The sequence below is a fragment of the Pongo abelii genome, chromosome 3 (genome assembly GCF_028885655.2).
Source record: "Pongo abelii isolate AG06213 chromosome 3, NHGRI_mPonAbe1-v2.0_pri, whole genome shotgun sequence".
Lineage (NCBI taxonomy): Eukaryota > Metazoa > Chordata > Mammalia > Primates > Hominidae > Pongo > Pongo abelii.
The window spans coordinates 189,322,269-189,344,203 of NC_071988.2; the positions used below are offsets into that span (position 1 = coordinate 189,322,269).

The 21,935-nt window shown below is 35.1% G+C and overlaps 1 protein-coding gene across 3 annotated transcripts in view; it reads right to left on the bottom strand.

Moving 5' to 3' along the window:
• The window catches only part of SPOCK3 (SPARC (osteonectin), cwcv and kazal like domains proteoglycan 3), a 511,232-nt gene extending 498,704 nt beyond the window's left edge, over positions 1-12,528 (bottom strand). The window contains exons 1-2 of one of the 3 annotated variants that reach the window (XM_054553197.1): positions 12,424-12,528; positions 11,715-11,903 (exon numbers count right to left, since the gene is read on the bottom strand). In XM_054553197.1, the coding sequence (XP_054409172.1) occupies positions 11,715-11,903 (189 nt within the window). In that variant the 5' untranslated portion in view covers positions 12,424-12,528. 3 annotated transcript variants of the gene reach the window in all.
• Between the last annotated feature and the right edge of the window lie 9,407 nt (positions 12,529-21,935).

Sequence of the window (21,935 nt, forward strand, 5' to 3'; positions counted from 1 at the left end):
TACAATAGCAAAGAGGTAGAAGTAACCCAAGGTTTTTTATTGACAGATAAGTGGATAAATGTAAAATATACATACAATGGAATATTGTTCAGTCTTTTAAGAAAAAGGAAACCCTGTCACATGCCACAACATGGTTGAAACTTGAGGATGTTATGCTAACAGAAGCCAGTAACAAACAGACAAATACTATTGTTCCACCTATATATCTAAAGTAGCCAAATTCGTAGAAACAAAAAGTAGAATGGTTGTTACCAGGGGCTGGAGGAAGGGTGAAATGGCATGTGGTTAAATGAGTATAAAGTTTCAGTTCTGCAATGAAAAAGTTCTGGAGATTGGTTGCAAAACAATGTGAATATACTTGACACTACTGAATTATACACTTAAAAATGGCTAATATAGTAAATTTTATGTCGTGCTTTTTACCACAATTAAAAATTATATATATTTATATATAAACATATATGTTATATATTCATCTACGAATACATATATAAAATATATATGTATTCGTAGATGAATATATGATATATAAACATGTTATATATTTATATATAAACATATGTTATATATTTATATATAAACATAGATATATATTTATATATGAATATATAAATATACAAACAGATATTATATATTTATATATGAATATATAAATATACAGATATTATATATTTATATATGAATATATAAATATACAGATATTATATATTTATATATGAATATATAAATATATAAACATAGATATGTTTATATATGAATATATAAATATGTAAACATATAATATATATTATACATATTTTATATGAATATATATTTTATATATGAATATATAATGTATATTTTATATGTGAATATATAATATAATATATAATATATTTTATATCAATTCATAAATATATATTTATATATTCATTTATAAATATGTATTTATAAAGTCATTTATAAATATGAATATTCATATATAAGCATATTTCTATATTTATATATGAATATATATATTTGAATATATATGAATATATATATGCATATGTATATTTATATATGTTATATTTATATATATGTTTATATATAATATATATTTATAGAGAGATATATTATATTATATATAGAGAGAGATAGATATCATATTAAGTGGGATAATATATTTAAAGTGCCTAGCATATAACACAGACCCAAAACAGCATTAACACAGATGAAGAAGCATTAATCTTCTGTGTTTAAGGACAAAGTCTTTGGAGCCAAAATTCTACTACTGGAGAGAGCCCTGACTGATACTAGCTGTGTGATCTTGGCCCTGAGTTTTCTCAGCTGCACAATGGATTAACAGTTGCACATTCCATATGGGGATATTACTAATTAATACATTTTTAAAAACTAGTCCGGCACAGTGGATCACGCCTGTAATCCCAGCACCTGGGGAGGCCAAGGTAGGAAGACCACTTGAGCCTAGGAGTTCGAGACCAGCTTGGGCAATATAGCCAGTCCTTATTTCTAAAAAATTAAATTAAAAGTGAACTTATAATACTCCTTGCATGTGATAGGCTGTATTAAAGTGCTTGTTATTATTACATTATTATCAATTTCTAGACAAGGAAGAGTCTGTCATTATATTTTTCTTATAAAATTTTTAGTTCTTACCTCATTTGATATTTTGGGTGACTGCATTTTTACCATCATCATTCTCTATAGCCATAGTGAGTCAAATTTTGAGTACCCTATTCACATATAAAATACAGACTATTTGTGGATTTAACTTATTTTTAAATGTAATTTGGTTAGAAAAACAGCCATTAATTAAATTAAAATATTTTAAAATTTTTCCATCAAATATCTAATAAAGTTGTATTTACTTTATAAATTCTGACATCATAGTTTTCTAACATATATTTTTTCATTTTTATTATCTTTGTCATCTTGCTTACTATACACATGTTTAGTGCACTATTAAAGACATTGTGTTTAAACTTAATTACCATAGTTAGCTGGAATTTTCAGAGAATAAAATAAGACAAAAAGAGGAATCCATGATAAAATAGTATGGAAAAGTTAAAATAGAGTTTATTTGTCCTTGCATATTCAAAAATGTAGATAAAGATGTGGGATATTTTACTGATGAAATGCTATAACAATCTGAAAACAGAAACATTAGCGTATAGTTCTTTCTAAATCCACATAAAAATGCTTAAGAGAATGCTGTGGAAAAAGAAGCAATTTTTGTATATGCCACTCGTTATTTGATTGCTTAAAATAGTCATGTATACCAAATGTAAGTTTTTTCCTAATTAATTTCCTAATCAACAGTAAACCAAGCTACCAAATGTTCAAACCTAACAAAAAATATATATAATACAGATAAATGCAATAAAAAGGTACTTAAACTTTTTTTTTTTTTTTTTAAAGACTGAGTCTTGCTCTATTGCCAGGCTGGAGTACAGGCACACGATCTCAGCTCACTGCAACCTCCAACTCCCTGGTTCAAGCGATTCTCTTGCCTCAGCCTCCCGAGTAGCTGGGATTACAGGCATGTGCCACCACACTCAGCTAATTTTTGTGTATTTAGGAGAGACGAGATTTCACCATGTTGGCCACGATGGTCTCGATCTCCTGACCTCAAGATCTGCCCACCTCAGCCTCCCAAAGTGCTGGGATTACAGGCATGAGCCACCGCACCCGTCCAAAACTTTCTTTTCTATATTGAAATAGCATAATTTAAATAATAAATAACTTTTCTAATCAAACAGTTATGAAAACAGAATACTGAATTTAATTATCTCTGTTTTACAATAAGAGTGATAATATGGCTTAAAAGTTTCCAAAATATACAAGCCACATATAAAAACAGAAAGAATCTACCTCACAGATTCTTAAGATTATTATTATTTATTCAACATGATGCTTTTAAAACCAATAAATGAACAAATGAAATATAATGGTGCTATTTCTGAAGGAGGGAATAAAAATTTTTATTAGGCCATTATTCTTAATTTATAAATAGAAAAATCTGCAATATATATTTGGAGGTGGGTGACAACATTTCTGATTCAGACCATTATTTCCTCGATAAAGGAAACAGTTGTGAGCAGAAAATTGAAGGCCAGATGACTTCTGGTGGAAGAATATTAGGGAAAGCATCAATCTTTGGGAGAAATGACATGACTGCAAGGGAAAAATAACTTTATGAAGACTTTTTACCTACCCTTTTACCTTACATATTTGTATAATATATTATTACTATTATTAATTTAATTATGTGTGAATAACATATTAAGCAAAATTATATAATCATCCGTTATAATATAATCATGCCATGAATATATATGAAAAATGATAAATAAATTGGAACGTTTTTCTGTAGCAAGTATGAAGATGGAAAAAATAAAGGATCTCTCCAAAAAAACAAAACCTGATAGACAGTGCAATTCACCATCTCTGTTTATGATTCAGTTAAGAAGCTCAGGCATTCTAATTGCCAGTAATCTCCTTATGTTAAGAAAAAAAAAAGTCTAAAGAGTGAAGCCTGTATGGGAATTCTGGCAAATCTGATTTGCTGCAGTTTTTATTTCCTAACTGTCCCAGAGATACTAGAACCAAAAAGATTGTTTTCTTTGCTTTCAAGCCTAAGAGCTGCATGAACCTGGCAAGGGTGTCACTTCTAGTATTATTTCAGCAAAATGTTGTTTGTGTTAGTGGTACTTTCCTTTTTCTGCATCAGAGGAAATACACCAGTAACAGCAAGAGAGTATCCTGTTCTTTAACTAAGAGATGTGAGAAGTAAATTCTGATTTTTGCCTACCAATCACCATTAATGCCTTAACACAGGGAATTCCATTCCTGTGACCAAAGATCCACAGCTCAAAAAGATTTCACAGAAGTCATGCTAAATGATTTCACTAAAGGAAAACAGCATTGGTAAGTAGATTCAGGCTCTCCTTAACATGGTAGCTTTTTGGACACTCTGGTTTGGTTTTGACCTTCGACATTTCCTTTTAGAAATTAGCACTCTACTACTTACCACCAAACTCCTACACCTAGAACAGTAGATACTAGGTGTCATAGTTTTGGCCCAGCAAGCACTACTCAAGCATGTCCATCATGGCTAAGAGGATACTGGAATAATATGGAATTTGGAAGAAAGATTGATTAGGGAGGCAAACAACTGACAGGCAATGATAAAAAAACATTCCCATCAGAGGACATGGGGGTGGAGACTGAGAATATTTTCAAGAGATATTTAGATGATTGAAAGAGCATAACCAGATACCGTAGTTACCAACATTTTCTCTGAGTACTGAGTATCGCTTGCTTTCTTTTAGTGCTGATCATTCCCATTAAAGATGAAATTTCCCAGTATCCCTTGTAGCTAGGTGTTGACATGTAACTAAGTTCAGGCCTGTGGGATACAAGTAGAAGTAATGTGTGATGACTTTCAGGTGAATTCTGGGACAAGGTGATTGTCCTAGATTTTCTCTTAAACGCCTCCTGTTAGATAGGAAATGGCCATTAATAGAGAAGCTTGCTTGAGAGAGTAACCCTGAAAGCCCAGGCCTGGACACCCACTTCCTGATGTTCTCATGCTTGCAAAACAGAATTCTGTCGTTACTCGGGTACTCTGATTCAGGGTCTCCTTTCCGCAGAACTTAACCTTTCTCTAACCAGCGCACTGGCAGTTTAAGTGAAGTGGAAGAGAAAGAAATAAATCTGAACTGTCAGTAAAGTATCTGGATTTACCTATACAACCATTAATTGAAGTTCAGTAGTTGAAGAAGAAAGAGAAGATGCTAGTGCTTGATATTACCTATTAGGCAGCAAAAATATTTAAAGATGTTAGAGCAACGCAATTATGTTGTCGAAGAGGAACTATGGAAAAAAGAATTGAACCAACTGGCCGAGGGTGCACCATGATGCATGTCATTGTCATCTGCTGTTGACCATTCTAAAACTGGACACGACAGCTTGGACACGGCATTTCTATTTGGCACATTTTGGAACTTATGGGACTAAAGTGGTTCAATACTTATAACTTTATATTTTATAAAAATTGAATTTTTATTTAAATTACAAAACTGGGCTTGAGGTGGCCAGAAATTGAACTGGCCAATAAAAGACAACACAGCTCTAAAAAACCTTTAGGTAAGTATTTTTCAATTGGCAATGTATTTTGAATATAATGTCACCTCATTTAGTAAGTATTTTCTAGTGATAACTCTGAGACAATTATTGTGGTAATGCTAGGTGAATTGTAGGATGGTGGAGAGGAAGGGAGACTACAATCTGTAGCTGTAGGGAGTTCACAGTCTAATGGGGTGTCCAAATCTGTAAACTAGAAGAGGTAGAAAGAGTAGAAAAGATGAAATGATTTTCAGAAATGAAAAAAGACATATAAATACTCCAGGAGCTTACAGGACTTGGATAGTATTTATAGAAGTCAAAGATCAGCCTTTAAAAATAAGTACATAAAATGAAATAAAATTATGACCCAGATCATGAAAACTAAAGTTGTATAAGAACATAAAATGTCACTCTGAGTCACAATCATAAGATCTAAAAGCATCCAACCCCAAAGTCTTACTGTCAGAGTAGCAACATAAATGCTCTATAGCGGTACACGATGTTCCTTTTGTATATCTAGCTAAAAAGTTTAAATATATAATTCCAAGCAAGCTGACTAGCTGTAAGAAACAGAAAAGCACACTGTGTCCACACATGTAACAGTAAAAGAAATCATCTCAAGTTATAAGATGCAGAAAACCTAACCAGGAAAAGAAAAAAAAAATAAAGAAGCCTAACATGTCTTAACATTTTGGGGGTGGGTAGATGGATGTTGGCTTTCTACTCAACATGTTATGTGTAATAACTATACACATATCTGACGCATACAAAAAACCTATAGCACAATATATAATTGCCTCTGTTTTCAGATTAATCTGTTGTCAACTTGACATACACACATATAACACATATATGTAGATATACATTTATGCATGAATCTATACACATAAATACATATAAACATATACAACATACATAGACAGAGTAATTTGTTTCTCTTACTTACACTTTTATACTTAGTTACACTTTTCTAGTCATTGACTGGAAGTTATGAGAGCTAGAGGGTTAAAAGTATTGCTTGCTTCTCTTTAATTTCTGTTAGGATGAACCCATGGAAAATCGACTAAAGTTTTATGATCAATTCATACCTCCTGACAGAATCTGATAATGTGATACCAGCTCTAGCTAAGATTCCCTCCAGAAACAAGCAGATCAGTGGACATTCTCTGACCTGCCTTCCTTCATCATGTGATACCTGATGACAAAACCAAACTTAAATCCTGACTGGCAAGCAGGGTAGTGGTTGTAGTAGCAGGTCTAAAAAATAGGAGTGTGGAGTTTGTACTGTGATCATGGCTTAACTAGGATCCTGATGACAAAAACAAAAGTCAGGATGCTGCCAGAGCCTAGCCCTTTGCTGCTTTAGTTACTCACTGGTCCCAGAATTGTCAAAGATTGCCTATTGCTTCTCTTAAGAAGTCAATTGCCTCTCTCCATTAAATCTCCCCATGATTTAAACAATATGAATAATAGTCCAATAAAAATACTACTGCATGCTACAGTCTTCACCAGCTCTGATCTGCAGATATATACACTATATTCACAAGCTTTTAAGAACTAAACCCAGTGTCCGTAATCACCAAAAAAACAAAAGAAAGAGAGAAAAACACTCATGATAATGCACTCAATTAACTGTGAAGAATTCCCAAGAAATGCCTATGTTCTCAACTACAGTGAAATATAGGTAATTATTACCACAGTTACAAATGTTGTTTCATAGTGAGAAACACTGAAAATGTACATTTTCGTAAGAACTGGATATCCATTATTGAGAAAGCATTCTTAAACAGAGAGAACAGTAGTTCACTTTATTAAATATATCCAAATTACGAATAAATCCTTAATTTTATTTTTGATACATATTGTTGAAAAGTATAATAGTACAACTTTGTTGCCAGAAAGGAGGATCCCTCAATCGTAAGAGTGTGCCTGTAACTCAAGAAATATAATCAGGGCACATCATAAACCTAAACAAAGTACTGAGAGAGCATTCCTTAAAGATTCTCATTGTTTGAATTTTAATGGCCTGTAGAGCCATAGAATACTTTATTTAGAGTAGACATAGAAACACATTGTTGTATTTACTTTCTAACAATAGTAGAAGTTGATAGACCCTCGGGAATCTTTACCCCTCTGTAGCCCACTAAGTGCCAGGAAATATCCCTCACCATCATCCATTATCTCTTAATCTGTTCACTTAAGAACCTCACCTTAGATGAAAAAGGCAAATAAAAAGAAAAAACAAATTAAGAATTTCTGCTTACTATTCAACACCTGCAAATCAGGTATTTTTTAAAAGTCAACTTATAATTTGAGTGCCTCTGAGACATGTTAGCCTGTATTTTACATTTTCTCAATATTCTACATGTCCTTTAGCTTACATTAAGGTTAAATTTGTAAAGTTAAACTGTAGAACTTTATTATTGCATTAAATATATCCAAAGGATATTAAACATCACTTAAGGAATAAATCTAAACTGAAGTTGATTATGGTTTCCATAACACTAATGGTAACCATTCCTTAAAACAAAAAGTTCAGAATGAGCCCCAGGTATTTTTGTTGAAAAACAAATTTAATTTAATCTAGAACTATTTGAATTTCCATTAAAGGGTACAATCCTGTTTTATTTGTATGAGTTACTTAAAAATTAGCATGGCCATCATTCCTCTTTTTTCTAAGTTTTTATTATATTGATTCCAAAATACAATATTTGAGGGCTTCTCATATTTTATCTTTTTTTGTCATTCCTAATTAATTCATGTAATTCAGTGAAATCCATAATAGATAATTTTGATAATGTTATTATACCATGCATTACTAATTAATTCATTGGTTCCAAATTCCATACTCATTTATTACATGATAAAGGGTATGGTTTAATTAAACTATAAAATATAAATATTTGAAATATGCAATACATAAGCCACTTGAGCTAATAATTCAGTTTCCTCATAATGATCCTGATTTCCAATTCTCCTAATATATTCACAAGAATGGGATGAATGAACCCTTTACTCCTGCTCTGGGAGAAAGTAATGGTACACCACAATTTTCCCACTGAGGAATCTTGTGTACTTAATTTTATCACTAGTCAACAGAGCCCCCCACCAAAAAAAAAAACCAGCATGTAACCAGTATATCTACTGAATATATACCACTGTTGAGAGAGTTTTTATTTTATTTTATTTTAAAATCACGTAATTGTAACCTAAGCAAAGCATGCTGGTTCTATCTACTGTTCTTATGTTTAAATGTGTTGACTTTTCTATATCTTTAGATTAAGTGAAACTTGTATGCTTTCCTAAAACATAGATATTAAAATCTTTATCAGAATTTTTATACTAATAATCAAATAAATTAATAATTTTCAAAACAGTGAAAGCTCTTTATGTCTATAACATTAAGCGTCGTACACTCCAAGTGTCCTTCAAAAGGACAACAAAGGTAACAAACTTTATTCAACAGACATTGCTAGCATAGAGTAGTCAAAAATACTTGAGGTTTCTCCTGTGTTAATACCTACTCATTGCAAGCTTGTTTCTCCTGTGTTAATACCTATTCATTGTAAGCTTGTCTTTACTTTCATTGCTTCTCTAGCATTTATATTGAGGAAATTGGGAAGATGAGCCTCAACGGCAGTAGTTCTTATGCCCACCTACTCTCACGTAAGTCTATCCGTGCTCTTTGTTCCTAAAGTTTTATTGTAAATCAATTATATTTACATATTTATATTACAAATACACAAAGAGTAACATTTATTTTTAAAATTATTCAATTAAAATATGATGCTAAATTGTATTTTTAAATATTATTTAAGATAGTTTTAAAATGTATTTCAAAAGAAGGAACAGTTCAAACTTTCATTAAGGAGTCACTTGTTAAACAGTGCTGATTATGTAAAACAGTAACTTAGGAAGAAAAAATAATCATGAGGATTAATCCAAGCAATAATTATGCTGATGCTTCCCAAGGCTTTTTTATAAATAAAATTAATTATATTTTATGGAAAAAAGCACAAAACAAAAGTACTTCAGTTAAATTTTTTCTCAGATAAGAGGTTCAGAATTCCATGTTTCTTTGCCCTCATATAAAGTGAGTACATAAATCATTATCTGAGATATGAATGCTCATGCTGAACATTTAAAGGTAGATTCATGCAGTATAGTAGTATTTCAAGTAATGCCTTATCGCCATGTGCTTCCAGCTGAAAACGAACTGAAAAATAACATCCTGACAGCTACAGAAAAGATTATTAAGCTAATGATTCCCCAAAAGGGAAAGAATATGCATAAATAGCAATGGGGTGGATGGTCTAGATAAGGATTATATATTATGCATTCTGAATTATTATTTGAGAAACCACACTGTCAGCATACATTTTATCATGTTAATAATAAGCAACAGGTGGTTCAAGGGTAAAAAATGATGGCATTTATCTGCTCCATTCCCTCCAGAAGTCATCTTGGCAAAAACATAACTGTCTTACTAAAATGGTAATACTAAAACCTGATGAAAGTTTTTCAAATAAATCAGTATTTATTTTTAGGTGTTGTATATACTTCAAAGCAGATATTTGCATAAAATGTATCAGTAAATCCTTTTCAAAATTTATGTACAATTTTGATGGACTTTTTCCTTGAGATCATAGAATAACTGAGAATGATATAGCAATAAAATACTCTGTCTCTGTAGAAATTGACTCCATAAATTCTAGCATATTTAGCTCTATAATAGGCAACTCAGCTTGTCTCAATAGTTTAAGTCAAACACATTCACAAACTGTCCAAGTCACTCAATAATTCAATAAAGTAATTTGAATAAAGTAAAAGAATACTAAGTTATTCAAAATTTAAAATACATTTTAGAGAAGAAAGCTTTTATCTCTGCTCTCATTTAAGATAGTAATACTCTTACAATTCTCCCAGTGAGGAATCTTGTGTAGTTGATTTTATCAAAAAAAAAAAACAAAAACAAAACAAATAGAAAACAGCATGCAACCAGTATTATCTACTAAATATATCCCACTGTTGAGAGGTCTTTCAAAAATTCATTTCTAAAAGATTTTAAAGCAGCCATTAAATAATGAAATGTCATAATGTCAAACACTGTTCAAATACTGATAAAGTGTTCATTTTTTTGGTTTTTGTTTTTGGGTTTTTTTTTTTTTTGCCAAATGAGGGCATGATAAACAAATTTTCTTTAGGTTTAGGAATATCTCACTCGCTATCCTTTTTGCTTGTACTCAATATTGGTGTAAACTTAAAACAAATATGCAACGGGTATGCTTTTATAAGGGCATTTATTTTGCAATAAAATGATGCTTAAGCTTTGTTCATAAAGTATGTAGGCAAAGTTCTCCATTAAACATTCTCAATCAAATGGCTAAACCTATTTTAAAGTAAAAATTTGTGTTTCTTCAGGAATCCCTCTGCTACATTTGGCTTGTCAGCTACTTCATGGAGAGGCTGAGAGAATGGGTTAGAGGAGGCAGGATGAAAGCTAGCCTAGGCTCCCATTTATTTTCCCAAATGGTGACTGAGTCGGAGCTGATGAAAGAAGTTAACTCATCTCCACGTAATGCACTGCAGATGGACTCCACGAGAAATTCTCTCAAATGTCATGGTAAGGATTGGCAATGAGTCTGGGAATCACTCTCGCTCCAGTTCAGGCCTTCCGCGTTTTAAAGGGTGGGCTGGGGGCGGTATTCAGCCATCAGGGCGGCCTCCTCACTGGGACAACCAAGTTTAAGGCTTCCAGTTGTACCGCGCTCTGTACGCGAGCAGCTCTTACTGGGCTCCATTCAGATCAGGTGAGGAAAATAAAAATGACTGGCAAGCTAAGGCCACTGGCTTCAAGTGTCTAAACCTGGCTCCCTCATAATAACCCTTTTGAAAACTTCCCAGGGGAGTCTACGGTTTAACTCTTTTATCGCTGTCACCTGCAATCCTCCAGCCCTCGCAACCCCTTCCCGCAGGGTTCAAGGCAGTGATTCATTTTGGAATAAAATGTAATCAAATGCATTGCAAAGATGTTCGGGATTAAAGTCATGTCGAAGCACAAATCTGATCGACAATTTTATGTAAGCGGGAGCAGTTCAACGAGTCCTTATTGGTGCCGCCAAACATCCTCCCACCCTTGGAGAGCGGGCATTTATAAATCTTACATCTTCCTACCTCCTCCCTCAAATTTCTTAATGGACCATTAGTGACGGGATCGATCCTAGTTACTTTAGTAGCGATACAACGCAAAAGCAGATCTGCTGTGTTTACCAGTGCCAGAAACACCGTTCAAAAGTTGAGAGGGTAGAGCCAGCACTTTGTAACCTTTGTGGGCCGGGAGGGGGTACAGGGGAGAGCAGGATGGGGGAGGAAGAGTGGGAACCTGGTGAGACCTGAACTCCTGTGCATCCAAGAAGCAAGCCCTCGAACCAGCTGGGAGAGGGCAGCGGAACTGTGAACTTCTCCAGCAGCCCTGCGCCGCGGCGTTTCCCTAAACCCCTCTCCTCAGAAAACGGAGCCCACTCACCACACACACCCGGCCGCCGCGGCCCCCGCCTCGGAGCAGCGCGCGCGTGTGCCCGGGGATGGGGGTGCGCGGCACTTACGTCTCGGAATTTGTTCCACTGTCCGACTTCCTTGTCATACTGAGAGATTGTGGTGAGCCATTGTTTATCATCCAGAAAATTACCGCCGTCCGACCGCCCCACGGCTGCAGCCACCGCCGCGGCAGCTGCGAGAGACTGACTGCACCAAGCGGCTGCACACACACACAGTACGGCTGACACCTTAAGCATCTGGGAGAGGAGACACAACGGGGGGTGGGGGGGCATGTCAGTGTCAAATAAGGGGTACGAAGCCAGGGGCGACCCTGGAAAACATGCATTAGCAACGACGAGGATAGAGGGAGGAGGAGACAAGCAGAGGCAAGCGTGTCCCCTCCCCGCAGGCTTTACCCCCAAAAGCCGGGCACTCACACACACGCAGACCCAGAGGAGGAGAGGTGGGTATAAGGAAGCAAGCCCCAGCCGCAGCAGCCCGAGCGGGCACAAAACCGCTTCCTGGCACATCACCTTGTTGTGAGCCAGCACTGTGCTCGCAGCTCCTGCTGGAAATGCAGCCCTGCTCTGCCAACTCGCTGCTTTCTGGAGCTACTGCACGCGCCGCCGTCTCGAGCCGTCCACTCAGCTCCCTGCACCCGGCGCGCTCCCCCCATCTCCACCCTCCCTTCGCGCGCGGATCTCCAGATTACTCCCCTCCGTTCCCCCTCCCTCCCCGACCTCCGTTTTTTTCCTCTTCCACCTCCTCCTATCCCACCTTCCTCTCGCTGGATCCCAGCTGCAGTTGGCTCCGGATAGGACGCTTGGCTGGAGCCAGAGGACGAGGTAGCTCCTAGCCTGGGAATCCTTATCTGCTTTGTAACCTCTCCCCTCCAGAAGAGGTTCTCATGTTCGCGAGACAGCCTGCTCATTCTCTGCTCCTGGATTTAACACAAAGTGTACTACCTCTCGCAGTTGCCTCTGCTCCACAATTTCCAGGGTTGTCAGGCAGACGTGAGAAACGAGATCTGAGGAAAACTTTATGCATCAATAAATAAGAATACCTGGACTTCCTACCCTGTAAAGCTCCTGGACTCAGCTCCTCCCTAAAGAAAGGCCATCTATCCACAAGGTCTTGGGAGATCTGTTTAATTCCAGAAAATTTAAAGTTTGCTGTGAGCTTCCGGATTATTACCGAGAGCAAACTTTCATGTTAACGGTTGCAGTTTCTTTTTTTCTTTTCCTTCTTTTTTTTTTTTTTTTTTTTTTTTGAGAGAGAGAAGCATAACCAGGTAGGGCGTTTGAGAACACCTATATCTCCCACATACTGTAGCTGCATTTTTCCCTTTATAAAAACTCCCTGGCAACTTTATTTTAGAACGTAGAACCTGAATCGGAAACTTTAAAAGCCTACTGTCTCCCTCCTGCAAAATAAGAAGAGAGTTTTGAAGCCCGAACACCAATTTTGTATTCCAAACTTCCATTTACGATAAAATATTTGGTTTTCCATGTCTTTTCTACATATTCTAAATAAACTGGAAGGAAATCAGTAATTAGCCCCTTGTGGAGAAAATCTGATACAGAGAATCTCTCATATTTAGAGAATTTAGGTGAAGTGAATATTACACATAAATCAAGAAATGTCTGCAAGTCAATAGACTGCAATAATATGATGAATCTCTATTTGAATTATTAGAGATTTCAGCCAAAACTACATCTCCCAAAGCTATGACCTTTGAAAATTTCTTGTAGCCTCCAAAACTTCAGAAGCTATTTGAATAGCAGCAGTACACATTTTCCATATCAATCTCGTCTAACATTTTGCAATCTATATTAACATAACAACCAAACTCAGTGATTAATGTTAATTTCCTTTTTTAATGTAATATTTCAAAATAAATGTATAATATGTATGGTAGGAAATATATGTGTAATATTTATATAGGAAAGAAATTTCTATTACTGTTTTTAACTCAGAAAAAGATGTTTTTCTCAATTCCCCCCATTTCTACAGTGATGAATGAAATTAGTGGAGAAAAAACATGGAACATACTACTGCAATTCATGGGAGCCCTGATTGACACGAACAAATGTCAGAAAAATTTAAGAATATAGATGTGTGCTAATTCTTCAAAGATATTTATTTTTGCCTATTCACAGAGGGTTATTACCATGTAGTTTACATATTTAAATTCTTGTTTAGTGAATTTATTAAGACAATAGTAGATGGTCCATTCTCCACTATCACCTTTTCCTGACCCCTGGTCCTTTGACCTCCCACACTTTTATCCTTAGCTCTCTACCTCAAAATTTGAATAAATACTTTCTTCTTAGTAAGAATGTCTCATCATGTTTTAAAATCTCATTATTTCTAAATTTAATTCTAATAGGGAAATCACAGAAATTGTTTCTTACAAGAAACTGATACTTGGCAGAAGTCAGTAATTTTAAAAGTAAAAATGACCTTCTAACCTTTGTAACTTACCTTTAAAAAAGATAATTGCTATTAGCTACAAAATATTTGATGAGGAATGATGCTGTAACACTTACCCCCTTCAGCATCTGCTATACATTTTAGCTCAATAATTGCCACCATCTAAGGCCAACGTGGTCACCTTTAGATTTATGGAAGCACATATATTTATGTTTATACCACATTTGCCCCCCAAATACGTCTATTTTGTGGCTGACTCTCCAATGTTCATAGCATGTTTTCACATCTAGCTTTCACTGGCAGCTTCCCATACTGCATCCCACAGGGATGTCTTCAAGTTGTGAAACTTGTTGAAAAACAAACAATGACAGCTGAATTCATCTTGGGAGAAATGCCTTTGATAGGGTTTTAAACTACAGATCTGAAGATAGAGTAGGATTTACTAGCAAATTGCAAGTTTAAAATTCTAAAGTCAAAAGAGGCAGAGTGAGCCTGTCTACAGTGTATTTGTGTTGGTCTGGTGTGGTACAGTCACCCTCACTGCTCCTACAGCTCCTTAAGCTTCTCCTTCCAAGCCATTGCCATTGTCTAGGCTAAGTGGGCATGTTCGTAGTGAGAGTCAAAGTCTAGTAGGTGTGATGTTGTGATGTTATTAATCACAGGGAAAGTTTTCTGTCAGTTTCTCTATATATCAACATTTTGGTCCTCAAACAGCCTGCTTTCAAGGTTTAAATAATCCTAGGAGAATTCACACTTCAGTTAACACCTTGGTTATCAGTTATCACCTCAGTAGGGATTCATTGAAAGCTTGCTGAGAGGAAAACACAGCAGAGAATAATAAGGGCAGAGGATTAGGTGGGAGGTAAGATATTGGAAGAGTAGTCAGGAGCCTTGTAAGTCGAGATAGGTGAGTAGACAAGAAATACTTCACTGACGGCTTCCCAGATTGATGGAGAGGCAGTCTAAAAAACTGGAGAAGCCTAAAAAGCAGAAAGCAGGGTGCAGCATATGAGGTGGGTAAAGTGAGACGCTGGTGTCAGGGCTGGGACTTGATTTTATTTTTCGGATCATGCTTTACAAAATTGGAACTCAGAGCAAGACACAGGTCTTCAGATTCCCAGCCCCTTTGTTGTCATTCTGCCACCTGATGCAGAATCATAGTTTAGATACATTATGAAAAGCCAATGCTGGGGCCACTGCTAGATTGAACTTTGCCTTCATATTTGTGCATTCGTCCCTTTAGTTCTTTCTCTCTAAACATTCAGTAAATCAATCCACAAATATCTATCATCAAAGATGTAAGGAACATTTTTGATAGGTATTATTTTAATTAAATTTATTTCTTCTGAAGGTTTCCTTACCCTCATTTTCAGATATGCCACAGCTCTAGAAATAAAAACGCTAAGCATATATAATGACAGCTAGTCCATTTCTAACCGCCTTTGAGGTTGGATCCATGAAGACCTTCATATAACTCCATTTCTTTAAATGCATGCACATGCAAGCATGTCACGAACGTGCACACACACACACACACACACACACACGGAGTGGTCTTTCATAGGTTATTTTTTTTTCCCAACAACTATAAAAGCATGCTACTCCGTTATCTGTAACCAACATGAGGATATGCAGGAAAGGTCCAATTTATTGCACATCTTCCATGTGCCAGACACAGAGCCAGGCAATTTACATGCATGATACCTTTTAGCCTTCACTGCCTGACTAGGATCCTATAGCTAGTAAGTGCAAAGGGAAGTTCTGGAGAATGATCAAGCTACTTTGTTTCTAGATATTTTTTCTCTATGTAGAAATAGCTCTGAATCATCTTCTGTTTATGCTCTTTAATTCTGCCCCCATATCTTTCCTTCTCCACCTGTTGCATATTTATTTATCTATCTCTATTTCAGTAAGAGCTAGGACTCATCTATAATTAAAGGCAGGAAAAGAGAGAATGGCTACATCAGGGAGCTTGCTAAGCTAGGCAGAAGCAGCTCCACTTGTATAATGAGCACCTTAGTCCCTGACTCAAATGATGACCCTGTCCACTGGAATCTTTCATCTCAGCAGCATCAAGCCAGTAGCTCAGCAGGCAATCCGACTGGTTGGCTGAGAAGGGAATTAACCAAGACTGCCTCTCTCTCCTTATTGCAAAAGTGTTTGCCAATCAAGCAAATGTTGTTTGTCTTCCCTGTAGGAATACATGCTTCCTATTACCTTCCCAGCTGGTGGAAGGTAAGGAGACAAGTGCATTAAGGGATTTCCAAGTGTCTGACTTCACCCAAAGCTGTAGTTTAATGATATATGAGTTAACCTAAAAACAAAATTTGGCCATTTCTGAAACATTTCATTATAAGGCTAGGGAAACAATACCTGATATATAAAAGTCAACCATCTAGAATGGTGCCTTATACCAAATCCATCTATGAGTTTAAATTAAGCATATAAAAGAGGAAAAAAATGAAGCAAAACCCTGGTATTAAAAACTCAGGAGTAAATTAAAGACATCATAAAATGATGTCAAGAAGGAACACTCTATGTCTTCATTTTGGAATTGTATTTACTGAAGTCTTGTAAGTCTTAAAAATCATGTGTTCTTAATTTAACAGAAAGTAGCACCATTACTAATATTTGCATTGAGGATATCAAAAACAAACACACAAAACCAGAATGGAATTTCTAGAATAGGATGTTAACAGACTTTTGTTGTTGTTTGTTTGTTTCTTTGTTTTTAGAGATGAACTCACTGAAGCAAACTTGGAAGATATTAGATACCTAATTTGATAAACAGGCCCTCTTGTGATTTAACTTAATCTAAAACATTCAGTAGATAAACAGACTTTAACAGCTGTAGTAGATATTGGAAACTCATTAGTCAGTTCAATTACTATAATTCTTAAAAAGGTATTTTTCAACATTTAAACCATACGGTGAATCTGACTGAATTAATTGATTACTAAGGAGATGATAGGAAAATGGCCAATAAGGCAATTAAAGTTTGTGTTTTCTTTCAATTGAGATATATGTTTTGACTTCGTAAAATAAAGACTTTCTGAAAATTTCAATGAGCATTAATTATAAATATTTAAATTTTCCTGAGGGCTATGAGACACTGACACAAAAAAGGATAAAATAAAATGTTTAAGAATATTTTAAAATAATTTCGCTCTATGCCAATGCACAGAAAGACACACATTCTTATATTGAGGCTATTAAATTTTAAAATTTGCATGTGAAAAAGATTTCTAAAAACACCTCGGTTCTTGAGATTTATACCAATGTGTTTCTAAAATTTTGTTAAACTTGCATATTTATTAATGATCTTAATATAAAAATATATGGGGAGCCAGTTTATTCTTTGACTCAGAATTCTACTTGGCCGAGTAAGGTATATTGTTCTAAAATGGCTATAGAGTTTCTATAGTCAAGATCTACAAAGAACCTTCTATGTTTATCTTTGTAAGTTGTTGTTTATTTTTAGCTGACTAGTGCAAAACAGGCATTATATATAATTCGCTGTTAAATTACCATGGGTTAGCTATTTTCAGAGGATAAAAACTATCCCAAGTGCTATTGCAAATTCATGCCACTTATTTCTGTCCTCTTGGGTAAATGGAGAGTTCCCTTAATGTGAGGCAGTCATACTAAGAAGGAGTATAAGTTTAGGATTACTGTCCATACACACCACGCCAAGCATCCTGTTTTCTACAAGATAAATGAAAGTAAAGAAAGGAATAGGATGTTAACAGGCTTTAACAGGCATTAGTTTAATTTTAGTTTAAAAATTAAACTAAAATCTGAAACAATTTTTAAATACGTTTATTGATTGTTCTCTAAATGTTATATGATAAGCTTCAAACTAGGGATAAAAAATGTGGCTAAGTTGAAACATGATCTCTCACACTTTTGTGAGCAAAAACACATAATTTAATAACTTAGAGTATGATGAGTGAAGATAGATAATATATGGAGCAGGTTTCTTCCTGAATTAGTGAGGGCACTGAAATCTGAATGTATTGTCCTATAGAAATAAAAAGTTGAGAGGTAGGCTTGACCTCAGACAAACAGCTCAAACAAAGCTGGTGAGCTTCTCCATCATGTGCCAGTTCAATCAGTGGACTTTATAACATGAAACTTCAACCTTCCAAATTCAGGTGCCTTAAACAATGGCATAGCACTTACAAATCTCACATTATGGAAAAGGGAGAGATTCTTTTCCTAAAATTCATTCACAAGAAAAGAAGAGTTCCTCCACCTTGGAAGCTTTAACCGTTCTGACCTTGTATCATATTGGTTTTCATCTGGTTACATTCCAACCCTAAAATAATCCCTGGTGGCAAAGATGATGAGAAGTGGACAGTGATAACCCAACACTCAAGCAGTGATAGGAAACAGTCTCTACCAAATCTTTGATTTGTAAGTCTGACAGGGACTAGTTCTTCAAAGAACAGAAGATTAGAGCACTGTTTCACCAATGGCAGGATCAAAGATGGCAAATGTAACCGATTTCTACCAGAGACCTGCAGGGGATACTGTGGGAGCAAAGAAAGGGGTCATTTAAGAGACAAGATGTGAACCTTGAAAAATAAGACTTAATAGTCAGAAAAAGAGTGGTAAAAATAACATGTCTTGTGGAGGGAGGAAGGTGGATAAAATCAGAGAGATGTGAAATAACATGATGTTCACAATAATGTTGTTTTTCCTTATCTAAAACGTTAATATATAGACACAAATAGAGTGTATAACACTAAGTGAAAAGTTGAAGCGAAAAAATATCTCTCTTAAAATAATGTTTTTGAAGTGTTTTTCAATCTAATATGCCTCACTTAGCTGCATTGAAAGCTTTCCAGTGCTCACTGATGCTCAGAGAATTCCCCTGCGAATCAAGCAAATTCTTGTCTTACTTTTTAGAACATAAATACACATGGGATAACACAGACCAATAATGCAAACTCCTCTTTTGTTATTTTATAAGAAAAATATTTTTGCTCTTAAAATTTTTTAAACAGGCAACAATAATTTAAAAGTTTACTCTTCTAATCAAGCTCTGGGTTGCAATCAACAATGACACAGCTCAATTTAGCTCGGGTTGTACTGTGAATTGAGGTATTTTTTCTTGACTTTTTAAAGGAGTTTTTAATAACAAATTTAATTTTTTACTTGGTATAGGAACTATTCAGATTATATATTTCATCTTGGCTTGGTAGTGGGTGGATTTAGAGGAACGGATTCATTTCTTCCAAGTCTTTGAACTTATGAGTGTAAAGTTATTTGTACCATTCTCTTCATATCTTTCTTGTGGCTGCATGATCTGTAGTAATAGCGCCTGTTTTATTACCAATATTAGTGATTTGTTTCTTCATTCCACTTTTGTTGGTCTTGCTAGAGTTTTATGATTTTTTTGTTAATTTTTTGATAAATTAACTTTTTGTTTTATTGATTTTCTCTATTAGCACATTGGTGCAAAAGTGACTGCAGTTTTTCCCATTACCTTTAATGACGTTTAATGACAAAAAACCTCAATTTCTTTTTCATCAACCTAATATATTCCTGGTTTCAATTTTATTAATTAAAAAAATCTTTATTATTTTCTTCCTTCTGCTTGTCTGGGTTATTTTCTCCCTTTTTCTTAATGTCTTAAGGTAGGAAATTAGATTATTAATTTTGGAATTTTCTTTTTTCCTAATTATAAGCATTTTGTGGAAGAAATTTCCCTCTCTGCACTGCTTTAGTTTCACCTCATGTATTTTTATGTATTTTGTGTTCATTTTTATTCAGTTCAATGTATTTTTGGTTTTCTTTCAGAATTCTTCTTTGACATAGGTTGTTTAGAAATGTGTTGTTTAATTTCCAAATGTTTGGAGATTTTTATATTTTTTATTATTAATTTCTAGTTTTTCCCAAATGGTCAGAGAACACAGTCTGTATGATTCAATTCTTTTAAATTGGTTGAGATTTATTCTATGACCAAAGATCTTAGTTATTTTAGACAAGAAAATATACATACCTAACTTCTCATTTTGAGGTTTTACCTCTTTGAACAAAACTTAAAAGACCTTACCTTCATTTGTTACCTTGAATATTTTCTCTACATACATGAGGCAACACATTTAAATGGCGTTATAATTTTTGCTTCAACCATCAAATATGATTTAACTTATAAGAAAAATATTATTTTATTTACCCTACTTTTTACCCATTTTAATGTTCTTATTTCCTTTAGGAAGTTCTAAGACTTTTTTTGGTTATCATTTTCTTTTTCTTTAGAAAACTTCCTTTAGCCATACTTCAAAGGTAGGTTTGCTAGTGATTCTTGTTTTTAGTTTTCTTTCATCTGAGACTGCCTCTATTTCTTCTTCACTCGTGAATGGTAGTTTCACCAGATATATAATTCATGGTTGACAGTACTTTTATTTTAGCACTTGGAAAATGATGCAACCTTTTCTTTTATGCTCCATGGTTTCTGTTTCATATGTGAAATCCACTGTTATGTGACTTGTTATTCTCTATGTAACACAATCTCTCTCTCCAGACAATTTCAAGATGTTTTGCTTTCTTCTTAGTTTTCAGAAGCTTAGAATGTGTGGGGGGTATATTTATTTGGTATTAATTCATCTCTTGAATTAGTAGGTCTGTGTCTCACCATATTTGAGGAGCATTTGCCCATTATTTTTTTCCAAGTACTTTGTCAGCATTTTTTTCTGAGTCCTCTTCTTTGACTCCAATAAATAAATGTTAGTTATTTTGTTATTGGTTCACAGCTCACTGAGATTCTGTACTTTTTAATAAATTCAATTGATGTGTTTACTGATTTTCAAGTTCACAGATTCTATGCCCGGTCAACTTTACCCTACCACTAAGTGAGGTTTTCATTTCAGTTATTATATTTTTCAGTTCTATAATTTCCATATTTCCACCTGGTTCTTTTTTTTTTTTTTTTTTTTTTGGCAGAGTCTTGCTCTGTTGCCCAGGCTGGAGTGCAGTGGCACGATGCCTGCTCACTGCAAGCTCCACTTCCCGGGTTCACGCCATTCTCCTGCCTCAGCCTCCCGAGTAGCTAGGATTACAGGCGCCCGCCACCATGCCCAGCTAATTTTTTTTATTTTTTAGTAGAGACGGGGTTTCACCATGTTAGCCAGGATGGTCTCGATCTCCTGACCTCGTGATCCGCCCACCTCGGCCTTCCGAAGTGCTGGGATTACAGGCATGAGCCACCACGCCTGGCGGTTCTTTTTATATTTTTCTATTTGCTTGCTAATATTTCTTATTTTTTTCATTTTTAAAGAGAATTTGTAACTGCTTGTTGAAGCAGCATTTTAATGCTTCAATAATCTTTGTCAGCTAACTCAAACAACTGATTTCACCTTAGTATTAATGTGTATCAATTGCCTTTCTCAATTTGGATATTCTGTTATGACTGGATTCTATGTAATCTTTTTTTCTTTTTTTTTTTTTTTTTTTTAGTATGCACCCCTTATTGAATTATATAAGCAGAGCTAGGTGGGTAAGTTCAGCTTTCCAATTTGGTCCTGCCAACCCTACTGCTGGCAAAAGTGGAACATCATATTGCCTTTGGAAGATGCTTGAGGTGGTCATTCAGCTACTGCCAACATCTTCCCAGCGGAAGTGGGATACCTCCTTGCCTTTGAGTTGGGGAGCAAGGCAGGGAACTAAGCTCCCTACTTAGCCATAATGGCATCTGGGAGGTGGGAATTAGAAGAGTGACCCACACTTCTTTGTTGCTTAGCATGAGGGGAAAACCTCCACTACTCTGGAGCCACCTGACGTTAGAGGATGGGATGGAGGCAGAAATGCCAACTAGCTTTTACTCTGAATACCTCAGTCACCCTTGTTAA